Source organism: Belonocnema kinseyi, chromosome 2 (genome assembly GCF_010883055.1).
Source record: "Belonocnema kinseyi isolate 2016_QV_RU_SX_M_011 chromosome 2, B_treatae_v1, whole genome shotgun sequence".
In the NCBI taxonomy this organism is placed as follows: Eukaryota; Metazoa; Arthropoda; class Insecta; order Hymenoptera; family Cynipidae; genus Belonocnema; species Belonocnema kinseyi.
In genome coordinates, this window is record NC_046658.1 from 123202516 (window position 1) to 123216700 (window position 14185).

General features: G+C 26.6%; 2 protein-coding genes across 2 annotated transcripts in view; both read left to right on the forward strand.

The window, feature by feature from the left end:
- The window catches only part of LOC117168044, a 95585-nt gene extending 93677 nt beyond the window's left edge, over nucleotides 1-1908 (forward strand). The window contains exon 4 of the mRNA XM_033353385.1: nucleotides 1500-1908. Coding sequence (XP_033209276.1) covers nucleotides 1500-1865 — 366 coding nt within the window. The 3' untranslated portion in view covers nucleotides 1866-1908. The remainder of the gene's footprint in view (nucleotides 1-1499) is intronic.
- A 5434-nt stretch (nucleotides 1909-7342) lies between these two features.
- On the forward strand, nucleotides 7343-13412 carry LOC117167745 (flightin). The gene is made up of 3 exons (XM_033352898.1): nucleotides 7343-7456; nucleotides 10190-10407; nucleotides 12083-13412. The coding sequence occupies exons 2-3, from the start codon at nucleotides 10208-10210 to the stop codon at nucleotides 12333-12335; spliced, it is 453 nt and encodes a 150-aa protein (XP_033208789.1). The 5' UTR covers nucleotides 7343-7456; nucleotides 10190-10207; the 3' UTR covers nucleotides 12336-13412.
- The last annotated feature ends 773 nt before the right edge of the window (nucleotides 13413-14185 follow it).

Genomic DNA, 14185 nt, shown 5'->3' on the forward strand with positions numbered 1-14185 from the left:
ACATAATTCATAATTTTATGAACATATTCACAACTTGCCTACTTATATACAAATGTTTTTTTTACTAAATCGACTGGCAGTAACTTAGAGAGAACTTTATTTATTAAGAGATTTTTCAGGCGACAATATTTGTCATTTATGAGAGATTTCGTTTTGTTGTAAGGAAATCAACTGTAAGTAACGTGCCCATATAGTTTTCTAATGTTATTTTATCAATGAACAATAATTATTTTTTATAAAGAATTTTACTAAAAAATCTGCGATTAACTCATTTATTAACAAGTAGTTAGGTTGTGATTTTTTGAATAAAATAAGCAATTATTATTTGTTAACGAAGAATTATAATTGAAGGATTTTTCCAAGTAATTTAAAAAATGTATTCGGTTAAATAAATTACATCAACGGTTTTAAATTTGATGAAACTCTATATTTTCTTAAAAAATTTATTTAAATAAATGACAAATATTGTCTCCTAATAAAATCTTCTGATATCTAAAGTTCTTTTTAACTCAATGGTAGTCGATTTCATAACAAAAAACAACATCCATTTATTGAATGGGAGTCAACTTGTTGATTTGCTTAAAATTTTTTTTATAAAATAAAAAAATATTATTAGTTCATAAATTATTATAAACGAATGATTTTTTCAAGTATGCTCAAAGTTATTTAGTTGCAAAAAACTAAAATCCGTATTTGTCTATCAAATTTATTCAAAAAATTAACAATTACTATCAGGTGTTAAAAAATCGTACGTCTTCTTTATTCATTTTTATTAAATAAAAAGTATGCATCGTTTGAAGTAGCACTTTCACTCATTATTTTGTTAATATAATAATAAAAATAAAATCTAATGTTTCACCGGTTAGATATTATTGTTAAGGAGTGTCTTTACTGATTTTCTGATGTTTGACATTAATATAAGAAGCGGCAAAAAATAGGATGGTTTATAAGAAAAACTGAACTTTTTTGATAAATAAAAAAGTAATGATAAAAATTAAAATGTCAGCTAATAGAAATTTCTTTGAATATTAGTTAACTTTCACTTAAAAAATGTCCTCATCTGGTGAAAAAGGACTTGAAGTGAGTTATTAAATTTAAAATATGGCATGAAGTTGCCCCAGGATCGACTAAAGTAAGAACCGCTATGTAACATACAGAAAAAGTATGCTGAAAAAGTATTCTGTATGGAAAGGGATTTTATTCAGTCATACGATCTTTATTATAAAATTCAAATCATGAAATTATAAAAGTAGTAACTTGTGTTTTTAAATATTGTAAAGACTAAATTGTAATTTTTCAATTAATTATTTTTAATTTTAATAATAATAAGTGTTTATATTAAAATATTGAGTTTTAATTAAATTTGAATCAAATAAGAATTTGAGTAAACTAATTGTAAGGCCTAAATATTGTAATTATTGCACAAAAAGATTATTTTATTTTATGAAAATCGGGTTACATAATAAGCATTACACGCCGGAGTCTCGTTTTGTTTACAGGACAGAATGTTTGACATGATCGACCTGAATGCAGAAATTGAAAGGGCCAAAACCACTCTGGAACAGGCTGATAGTGCTTTCCAGCGTCACTCCATGAAATTCAACAATGAGGAGGAAAATGTCGAAAATATGTCCCTGGTCCAGAGAATGGACAGGAACCGGAAATTGGCAGCAGCCGAAATCAGCGATAAACCAGCGCCGAAACCGATGACGAAATGGTCACTAATTAATTCACCCGAACGAGAGGAGCCATCGACTGTTCGATCCAGAGTCAATTCTTTGATTGCTGCAAATGTCCTCTCTGATAATCCCTCCATTAATCCCTACTCAAATGCCTCCAAGAGGAAGAAGAGTGTATCTTTCTAGAAAATCTCACAATATTAAAATAAAAAATAGAGTAGTAAAATTATAGACTGTCTCATTTCTTGCTTGGATTCTCAAAGCTAGAATCATTAGCAATTAAAGAAATAGCTTTATAATTGACGAATTGATTCTCTAAGGGAATTTCAAGAAGAATTGAGAAGAAATAAATGTTTTTGTTATTGTTATATTATCATCATCATCATCGTTATTATCTTATATCTTATTTAATATTGGAAAAATACCTAAGTAGAGAAAGGAATTGATGGTCAGGTAAATCTGCAAGGCCTGACGGTATCCGTCCGTTTTCTACTTACACGTAATAATCCAAGTAGGTTAAGCCAGTATTGGTCAGACGGGCATTATTTTGTTGTTTCTTGTCTACTTTGTTGAATATAAATTAGATTTTTGTTTAATCTGTATAGGTATAATTAGTTTATAATTTACTATTTAAATATGAAAATGCTTGTCAATGAAACAATAATAATCAATCTTATTGACAAACGTTGGAGTGCCGAAACCGTGATCCAAGATTTTTTTCAGTTTTTGCAAACTGTTATTCATGTATTGTTTAGAAGTACTGTACACATTAAAAAAAGAACAATGCTGATGTTAAGACTCAAGAAAAATCCTTTCTTGAAAATATCAGAAACATTATATATGGAGTTTCTGAAAATTCAATACGAGGTTTTTTTCTTGCTGATGCTAGTAAAAGACATTAGATATTAGCGATAGAAAGAAAGTACTGAAAATATCACTTGATTGCATTTTATTGCACTGAAACATCGATCATTTTTAAAAATAAATATTCATTATGTGTTGTAAAAGTAGTAAAGAGCGATCAAATATAAACATCTCAATTGAATGCAATTGTGTGTATAATAAAATAAAAATTTCGGTAAAATATCATAATTTTAGTGTGCATCATATAATTGTATTACTTGTAGTTCTTCCTTGGAAGAAAATAGTTTAGGATAGATGAAAAATAATGTAATCTTACATAAAAAATGTAATAGTCCTGGAATAATGGTCAAATATTGTTATTTTGTGTTTCGTGTGCATCGTGTATTAATTGTTGTCACTCGTCGTTAGATTATAAAATACGAAATTGATTTATTTATATAGTTTGTGTGTAAGTAGGTATAGGTTTGTTGTCAAAATAAAAACAGACTGCATCAGAACAGTTACTGATATACCCAAGTCCTCATTAAAACCTCAGTTTTTTCAAATAGAATCGAATCAATTCAAAATTTATACGTATTTTTCCAATTTGAAAAATAAAATTTTCGAGTTACTAGCATTTGTATTTTGAAGTGTATTTAAAAAAATGAAAAAGTTGATTAAACATCTAACATTTTAATATAATTCAGACCCTGCGATTTTATTCTCGAATTCTAGTGAGTTTTGAAAGTTTCAAAATTGAGAAAATGGCGGAGAAATGTTTAAAATTATATCTTGCTCTTCTGTGGTATCTTGTATGATTTACGACAAAAAATAATAAAAAATAAATGTTACAAAAAATAGAAAAACTATCCGGTTTTCATAAATAACAATATATTTTTTAATATCTCAAATAAAAAAATGAAAAAATAAAACAAATGTTTGAATGATTTTTTTTAATGACCTTGTATGTAATAATGAAAAAGACTCCCATATTTTGGGGATGAAATTGTAGACCCTTATTATTTAAAAAAATGTAATATTCAATTATGTAGCTGTAAAGAAAGTGCTAAATTACCAAAAGAAATTTTTCTGAATTTGAACATTTAAATTTTACTGAATGCATTTTCTTCCATTCGACTTTTAAAAGATATTTTTCATTTGCATAATTGTTAATAACATAAAACCGGTTTTTTACATTTATTAATTTTGCAGTTCTTCATGTAAAATTTTTCAGTTATTCAATTATCAAAAATATGTTTTTATTCATATAATTATGCGAAACATAAAAACCGGGATTTCCCAAATTTTTATAAATGTTTAATTACTTAGTTTTTTCTTTTTTTAACTTTTTCAGTTAAAATAAGAGGACAATAAAAAATCTCGACAGCTTATAATATTACCAAATTTGGAAATTCCTGAATAATGACATTTCCGAAAGAAGATGGCCGAATTATAAAATATCCAAACTGGACAATTTCCAAATTATAACGTTTTCAAATTTAAACAGTTAAAAACTTTGTCTTTTAATAAATATTATTTATTTATTAAAAATACAATAATCAAATATATTTACCAACGAATTTTGGTAAATGTTTAAAGTTTTTAAAATTTTTGTTTACCTTTAAAATAATAATTGTGTGAAAATTGTATAAAAAATTTGGTAAGACTAATTTATCTCGAAGTTTGTTTTTCATCTTTCAATGTTTCCGAGAAAAATGCAAAAATGTTATTAAATCAAAAACAATTTCTCCTGACCAAAAAAATGATTTAGCCTGCATAAAACTTACAGGATGTTTCTTTAAAACAGGCCAATTTTATGAAAAAATTGGGCAAAAATATAAGTGTCGATTTTTGGTTAAAATCGACTTTTTCTATTTTCAAAAAAATCTTTGCCACTTTGCAAAGTTTGCATCTTTTTTAAATTTTCTGGCAGATTTCGAAAGAGGACGGTGAAACTCAAGAGAATTCGAAAAGTAAATTGTAACACTAAATTACATAGAAAGAGCAGATGTTAAAATAACGTTTTCTTTAAAGAGACACAAAATTTAGATTGTCGAAAATTCTTAGAATATTTTTTCCCATATCGTAAAAGTACGTGTTATTTAATTTCCCCTAAAAAATAATAATTTTTTATTTTAATTATTTTTCAATTTGAAGGTCGTTCCTTTCTCTTTAATTTATAATAGATGCTGCGGCTATTGATAGGATGTTCGCAACAGATCGCTCTCATTTTCAAGAGCATCATGGTCAAATAGCTCTGATCGATGCAAGAGTCAAATTTCGACAGCTGACACGGTTTACTTACTATAAATCAATTACCTATAGAATTATCTTGATATTATTGCTCTTAATTAATTAATTTGCAAAATGGAGAGATTGGTATGAAGAGAGTTTAAAAGTTATTTTATATATATCAGTAGGAATTTTTCCCTATTTAATAGCAAAAAATTAAAGTTTAGTAGTTACATATTGGGTAAAATTTCTTAATTGTTCCAGAAAGACAGTTTTTGAATGAAAAAATATCCCCAAGAATAAAAAAAAACTAAGTAAGAGGCAGACGCTTATAAGCACAGAAAATATCATTTTTGGTTAGAAGATAAAATAGAAAACTTGGGCTTCAATTTAAATATACAATTTAATGATAAATAATTCATTCTAAGTTAATTTTTTATAAATTTAAATTTTTAAATTTGACATCCTTTATCTGCTGTTAACGGAAGGAGAATTTGACTTTAAGAGACTCATTACAGAAGTAGTTGAGGCGTAAATTAAATGGAATAAACCAATTTTCAAAAAATAGTATAATTGCTGCCATAAAAATCAATTTTCTGCTAAAATGATGAATGATGATTAAGGCAAATTAAAAAAAAACGAATTAAGCTTTAAAAAAATTTGTTGATTTTCGAATGAAAAACTAGGAATTTCCAAAAAAATAGTTGAATCCTAAACAAAAAAAGATTCATTTTCAACGGAACAGTTGAATTTTCAACTAAAAATAGTAAATATCCCGATCAGCTTATAATATTACTGAATTTAAAAATTGCCGAATGTTAAAATATGCAAATTAGAAAATTCCTGAATTTAACCAATAATAAAAATATATATTTCTGGAGGAAAAATTTGAATCCTGTAAATTTTGTTAGGACAATTTTATCAGGTTTTAAGTGAGACATTTTTTTTCATTCAACGTGCATTTATTTAAATTTTTTTAATACAATTTTAATACAATTATTATAATTTCAAATAGAAAAAATAATTTTAAAAAATTTTATCCAAAAAAAAAAATTCTGATAAAATTACTTGATCATTGTATTTTGAATAAATAAATAATATTTCTCAAAATACAATTTTTTTAATTGTTTAAAATCGGAAATTTTATATGCAGGAATTTTATAGTTTAAATATTTTATAAATGGGTAATATTGTATTGGGATTTTTCAATTTCTTTATTAATATAATCTGTCCTGGAATTTTATTGTTCAGTAATTTTGCAATTCAGGATTTTTATATATTTATAATTTCGCAAATGTTATCATTCGGAAATTTTACAATGTCTGGGATTTAATATTTCAGGATTTTTCAGTTGTTTAAAAAATATATATTAATGTTACAATTATTTAAAAATGCACAAAAAACTCGATTTTTTGGAATTAAAGGTACATTCCATTCTTATATTATCAGACGAAAAAATATATACTGCATTCAATATAAACAAATTTATTATTTTTTCAAATAGAATCTCTGAAGGTTGTGTTTCAGAAGTAGAACTTTCTTTTGATAAAAAAATGTATTCTTATATACGTGGCTTCTATTTAAAATTAATGTTATAAACTAAATTTCTATGCTGGATAATGAAGATTTTATTGACAACAATTCTCTAGTGTCCCTTCATTTACAACAAAATTATAGAAGACAAATAAGTGAAGAAATCGATAGAAATTAATAAAAAATTAACTTAAGCTTAAGAAAAATTAGTACCTCATATACAAAAAAAATTATTTTCAGCTAATCAAAAACGATCTACAAAAAAGTTTGTTTTTTATAAAATATTTCTTTAATCCTACATATAATTATTTTGGGTAAATAATTGAAAATAAGTTCATTTTTCTTAACCACTATTAAAACCTTCAAATAAGGAAATAAGAGACTTTAAAATTTGCTCAAAAATATTAAAATTCTTTGAATTAAAATTAATTCATTGTTGCGTGGTTTAGATTACGAATTGGTGAATTTTTAAAACATCAATTTTAAATAATTTAAATTTTAGTGGTTCTTAACGCATAATTGTTCATTGTTTTAAGCATATGGTTGGGGTTCATCTAGAAAAGAGATTGTTTCGAACTATTTGAAAATTATTATACATACCTGATTTTCTTCACGCACAATACCAAATTTCATTCAAGAATCGATTTTAAAAAGGATTTCTAGATTTTCTCTATTTAATCAATCCTTTCTATCTTTACAAATTCTTATTATCTTCAATTTTTTTCTCCTAGCAATATGAAACAAATTTGAATGAATTCTCAATCCAAAGAAGAATAAAAAGGGCTGAACTTGAAAATAGTTGATCCCGCCCGATATTTCTTCATCCCTCTAAAAATTAAATTAAAAAATTAAGTAAAAAGAAGGTATTGAACTTCAAAAATTCTTTTTTAAGAAACTCGTTCACGGTTAGTGGTAGAATTGAGGGACGTTGTCATCGGGGTGTCACGAGAGTGAGGCCAAGAATCACAATGACAAATCCGTGCCAGAACCCCCTACTCTGTCCGATAGAATTTTCGCAAGGGAGGCCAGGGGAGGGTTAGGAAAATGTTATAAGCTAAAATAAAAGCAAGAAACATGGCAAGGGGCATCGGGCGTGAAGAGAAACTCGAGGGTGTTTTTTGAGAATCAGTCGGTGCAGGTGCTTCGAACGTTGCGGGTTAGCTTAACAGGTTCGTTACACTTGTATTGTTTTTACAATACATTATAATTCAAAATATTCAAAGTTAAATTTCCCAAAGTGCAGTGTCTTCCAAACAGTGTTCGTGTATTAATTAAAGAAAAATTAATCAACAAAATAGAAAAATCGGATTAAGTTTCAAATTCCTGGATAGCACAGCCTACAGTGGATAATGATTGACTAAAAATAGTGATGAACAAAATTAATTTAATCAATTGTTAAGATATGATACGTGTGAATAAAGTAAATTTCAAAATAATTATTTGAAGTGTATTTCCACTGTGAATTAATTATTATTGGTTGTCGGTTGCATTATCCACTGTAGGAAGGTTTCCACTATGAAACTGAACTTTGTTTGCTGAAAATTGTAGTGAATTTTTTTTAAGTGGGTGAGTGTGGTAATTAGAATCGTGCCAATCAGGCCAGTTCTTTTTCGAAGCTATGTGAATCGGTGTTTCTGACTCGTGCCTGACATTAGGATCGTTGGAATGAACATTGAACCGACATTGGATAACGGATGCTCGATTTAGATATTCCATTTTATTTGGAACCTTTTGACAGATTTTTGTTTATTTTAAATAATTTTTTATATTCTGGAAATTAAAAATCTGAATAAATTAGATTATTTAAAGGTTTTACCAAAAATCAGCTATATATAAAAAAGTTTTAAATGGGTTAAGGAATTGAAATATTATCAGTCATGTCTCATAAAAAGAAAAGCATTCTTTATATGAAAGAAAGGTTTGATCTCACAATGAAAAATTATTTTAACAATAATTTTGGTAAATTAATGGTTTCTTGCTGTAGCTTATTACCCATTTTGAAAATGGTTCAATTTTAATAAATCATGATGGTTTTTAGAGAAAAAATTTCCTATAACTATACTCTTTTCCAATTTTGAAAAGAAGAAAGTAATCTTTAAATATAGTAATTTATGTTTAAAATGTTTTTTTAGTTGTTTGAAATATTTCAGCCATTAATTAACAAAATTGTATGAATCTTTTAAGCTAAGGATTTAATTATAATCCCTTGAAAAATTTTAATTCTTTATTGAAAGTTTAAACTCAGACCTTTATTTTGTTATCAATTTGTTCATAATCTAAATTTGGTATTTTAGTGGTTTTATAAGTAAAGCAAAAAAAGCTCAAGCTTAAAATTTTCTGAACCACTAAATTTAAAAGCACTAAAATTTGGATTTTCTTCAAATGAAAACAGATCAGAGATATTAAGGTAGTTGAGCCAAAAATGAAGTTTCTGAAGAAAAAAAAGCTTTCTGTGATTTTGGGAATTAAAATAATAATATCAGCCATGTTTTTATGAAAGAAAAAGTATTAATTTTTATTTCGGAAAATCCAAACGTACCAAAAATACTTTTTCAAAATAAGTTTGAATCTTAATAAATCATGGGCTTTTTCTCGGAGAAAACATTCCCTACGCTGCTTCAAATTCTGAAGAAAACATTTTTTTATTTCCGTTTACAATGGAGTTGTCAAGTATATTTTGCTTGAACAAATAAGCCAAAATTTATTAAAACAAATGCAACATGACAACTACGTTAAGGATATTTGATATCTAGAATCAATTTCAGAACTGAGTCATTTTTCAAGTGATTTATAAAATTTAGAAAAATATACTGATTGTTAATGCAAATTAATTTCTTAAGGGATACTAAAACTTGCTCGATGAAAAAATAGCTATGACGAAAATTGTTTATTTAACAATAGTTACTTTATTTGTGGTGTTTTAAATTTCAGTAAAGAAAGAAGGTTGAAAAATATAAAATTAGCACAAATCTAAAGCAATTAGAATGTGTTTTTAAGTGGTTGTCTAAAAAATCCGGTCTCCCAGAAAAAAGTTTTGTATGATTTTTAGAATTGAAATGATAATGTAAATGACGTCTTCTGAAAAAGCATTGTTTTCTATAAAAAACATTTAAGCTTACGAAAAATAATTATTTTAACAAAAGTTCTTACAAACGAGTTTTTTCACTGTTGCTTATTCTCAAAAATCTAAAAAAAGGTTGAATTTTTATAAATATTGGCTTCGTTTTTTTCAGGTTTTTTTACGACTTTACTGTTTTCAATTTTTAAAATAAGTAAATAAACCTGAAATATAGTTATTTCTTTTGAATTATCTCCCGTTATGAAATTTTGTACCAGTTAACAAATTAAACCATTTTTTAAAAATTGGTAAGAAACGATAGTACGAAAACATCAAATTGCAAAATAAATATTTTTTGCAAGTTTAGAATTCTTCTAAATGAATATAATATTTTTTATTTCAAATAACATTATCAGTACTATTATTTTTAATCTTAAAATCACAAAAAAACTATTTTCTTTAGAGATCTGATTCTAATTTTCTCTAATTTTCGCCGCATAAAAAATTCGCCTTCAAGAATGCATTGTTGAATAGATATTTTAACTACATAATCTGAAGGTAATTTTACTCGAGGCAGAATAGCGATTTTTTCGAGAAAATTGCCTTCAGATTATATGGTTAAAAGATTACATTAAACAATGCATCCTTCTAGAAGTATTATGTATGTGGCGAAAACCCGAGTCATTTTAATTGCCTTAAGAAACAAAAATATTGAATCAAGTAGGGTCAAAAGATTTTTTACCTCATGGAAGTTAAACATTTTTGAACATTCACAATCTTCACAACCTTCACAATTGAACAATTTTAACATTTTTTTTTGGTTTCATAAATTTTTTTGTTTCAGAACTAAAAAAACGAAATAATGGATGACGAACCAACGTGGGATTTGGACGATATACCCGCTGCCGATGAACCTGCAGCAGGTGAAGCAGCTGTAGAAGGGGATGTTGCTGCAGAAGCTGCAGCTCCCTCCGGCCCCCGAGAAAAATGTGCCCCGCCTCATTATACTTACCACTGGGTTAAGCCACTCGTCCTCAACTATCGCTACATTGACGATTACAGGTAAATTATATTTTATGTTCTTTATTTGATTTTATTTATTTGAGCTTTAAAGTTCTAAATTGAATTTCAAACCTCGAATTACTATAAACTAGCATAAAAGAAAAATACATACAGAAATTGGTGTGATTCCTATTTTAAATTGCAAATTTAAATCTATTTGATTATATTAAAGATGTACACTGGTTTATCTCAAGTTCATAAAACAGCATTATTGAAAATAATTTATGAATCCAATAAAAATATTTCTATCGTTAATTGTAACTTTGGAATTGAAATAGAGTTGACCTTAGAAAAAAATATTTCAAATTACAATTTTTTACTTAACAATGGTTTTTTAGACATTTTATTTTTAGCTTTCTCTTCACCTGAAATTTGCAATTCTTACTGAAACCTAATGTTGTATGTCGCGTCTTATTCCTTCAAATATTCTCTGAAAATCTCTTTGGTTCGTTTTTATTTAAATAATTTCCTTTATCAATTAAATCATTTTTATTTTTATAAACGATATTTGCATCTTTCTCATAGAGAAAAAGAAAAACATAAATCTCTAAATAACTATTGTTAAATAAATAATTTTAACCTAAAAGATTTTCAAATAAATTTCTCTTTCAGTTATCTTCCAAGATTAGTTACTATTATCAATAAGAATATTTTCCTCGATTTTATAAATCATTTTTTAAAATGCTCATTTTTGAACTTAAAGTAAACTTGCATTATTTGAAATTGTAGATTTTCTAATAATTTAGTTTAAAACGTTTTCAGGACGTTTTCTATTTAAAATTATTCAAATAATAAGGCTTTTAATTTCAAATAAAAAAATTTATAATCTAGAATGTATATCCAATTTAAATAGAAATTTTAACAAATAGATGTGAAGTTTAGAATTTTCCTTTTAGGGCTTTCATTTGGAATTGTGCAATTTTGGGAGACTTACGATTGAAACAAACTAATTTTGAACGATTCAAACTTCGAACTAAATCAAGGCTTACAATTTGAACATTTACCATTTTAAATAATTAAATTTAATACTTTACGATGCAAAAGGACAATATGATCGGCCCATTAGACAGTTTCACAGTGAAAAAGGAGGGAGATTTTTTTCAACTTATATTTTGGAAACATACTTTTCCTGATTTTTGTGGAATAGGGTGGGTCGAGAAAAAATATTTTGAAATTCGGAAATGGAACTGTGTAGAAAAGCAGCGTTTGAGGACCCTGAAAAAGGATAATTAATTTGGATTCAATAGATAAACGCCTTGGTATTTAGAACGTTTCTACTGGCAAAATTACAATAGAAAATAATTCAATTACTCTAGGAAACTATAAGCGTAAATATAGTAATTTTTTTGAAACCCGAGTCTTTGACCTTTTTTAATTATGATTTTCTAAACTCATGAAATGTTTTCTAGCGTATTTTTAACACTAGAAACATTCCATTTACCTGAGGCCTCCAGGATTTAAAAAAATTACATTCACCAAAATAAGGATTTTTTCAAAAATATTTTGTTAACGCGCAAAACAAAGACTTTTATCGGTTACATCCAAATTAATTATACTTTTTCAGGATCCTCATACGCTATTTTTTACATAGAAGCATTTTCGATTTCCAAACTTGATTTATTGCTTTTAATATATGAAACAGAACGATGTTCTCATAAACTTTGAACTTTTTCAGACTAAATTATTACAACGATGTAATCGACTGGATGGACAAACGAAACAAAGGAATTTATCGTGACAAACCAAGGGCCCAGGAATGGTCAGAAAGAGCACTTCAAATGTATACCCTCAAAAATAAAAATCCAAGCATCAAACGAACAGCAGACATGCGAGATATGATAACCACTTCCAAAAAGGAATTTAAGACCAGATACTACAGTTATCATACACGAGCATTCTACAGTCTCAAATACCAGAAAATTCTTTAAAAGACTCTTTAAAAGTGGCATATTCTCGCGATTTTGAAGAAAGTGCAACATTCACCCCTTAAAACAATAAAAAAATATTATTAAAATTGAAAAAGCATAATTTTTATTTATTGTAAAAGAATGTCCCAATACTCAACAAATTCTGAAAGAAACATATAATACTATTTATCCAGAAGAAATAAGTATAAAATTTTCGATTTTATGTTGCACCAGCTTCGAATTACGATTTTGTATATTCAATGGCAAATTTATTATTTTAATTATTATCTATCCCTTATTGTTATTTGATCTTAGCTAACATCTTTATTATTATTCAATGAATACATTGTTTCTGTATTTCACGCGTGAAAATACAGATTGCTTATTATTATCATCATCAGTTATTATTATACTTTTAATTGTTGTGAAATATTATCGATTGTTATTATAAGACTTGAAACTGTTTTGCAAGGACAGTCCCTGCATCCGAGCATTTTTGGTGGAACGACTGAATTCATTTGGATGATTTTTATGTGCATTTAAGAGCAGAGATGGAATCCTGATCTCCATTAAATTTTCAGTGGATCCAAAAATAAAGCTGGAAATTTAATTTGAGATTTATAGACAAGTCTGTTATTTAGCAATGTGATCCGAAATTATTATTTACGTGAAATAGTGGGACTGTCCTCGTAAAGAATCAAAATAGGATCGATGGATATTGTCCCAGGCAAACAAAATGTTGCGATTTGTGATTATAATTTGAATTCCGGACCCTTAAGATGAACAAGTTTTTTTTTAATTGTCTGGAGACTTCTGGATCGATTTTTTCAAATTGAATGATTCGAATGTAATACCTCAGTTAAGTTTTAGCTTAAAACCTGATGACTTTTCCTTCGGAGAATAAATTTTTATTTGCGGAAAGAAATTTTGAGACGGTAGTATTAAGAAGCTTTTTGATTTTCTGAATGAGGAAACTTCTTACCGTCTGATTACACAGAGCTTTTGATTTTGAGGGATTATTTTCGACTCGTTCCTTCACTGATTAGAATATTATTTATTGTAAAAAATCTAAAATATACTGGTCTTCGAAATTTAAAATTTGTAGTGATTTAGTTTCATTTATCCTCTAATTATAATAATTTAATAAATTCTAGAGCTTTTAAAATTTAGGATATACATATCAGTGAAATTTTTAATATTTGAATTTGGAAATCGCATTTTGTTTTATCTAAAACTGCACCAAATAGTTATATTTTTAACCAAAAAGATTAATTTGTTATAAAAAAATGTGAATTTTAAACACAATGTACACAATTATGAATATTCAATAAAATAATATAATTAAATTTTTATTATAGTTCAACTTGGAACCAAGTTTTTGAATTAAAGAAATTTATTCTTAAGGAAAAATGCAATAAGTTAAAATATTGATAAAAAATATTATAATTTTAAATAGTTGAATCTTCAAACAACAACAAAAATAATTTCATATCTGACAGTGGCATTTTTAAACAAAAAAGGAGATTTTTCTACCAAAGAGATGAATTTCAAACAAAGTATATAAATATTGAACGAAGACTTTTCATGAAACAAAAAAGAAAATGGTTGATTTTTTTACGCAAAACATAAATTTTCGACCAAAAACGCATTTTTACAAGGAAAGTTTTTAACGTGTTCCTCGCCGATTTTTTGTAGTACTCGAAACAATAAGCGACACATATTTTTTATACCTGCGGAAAAACACTTTAAGGGGGTGAAACAGCCCCTCAAAGATAGGGATCTCAAGTGTCGATTGTATAATATTGTGTATAAAAACTAAATTGATTTCAATCAAACCTACTGTAAAAGTTTCCTCGTGCTGAAAGATGAAT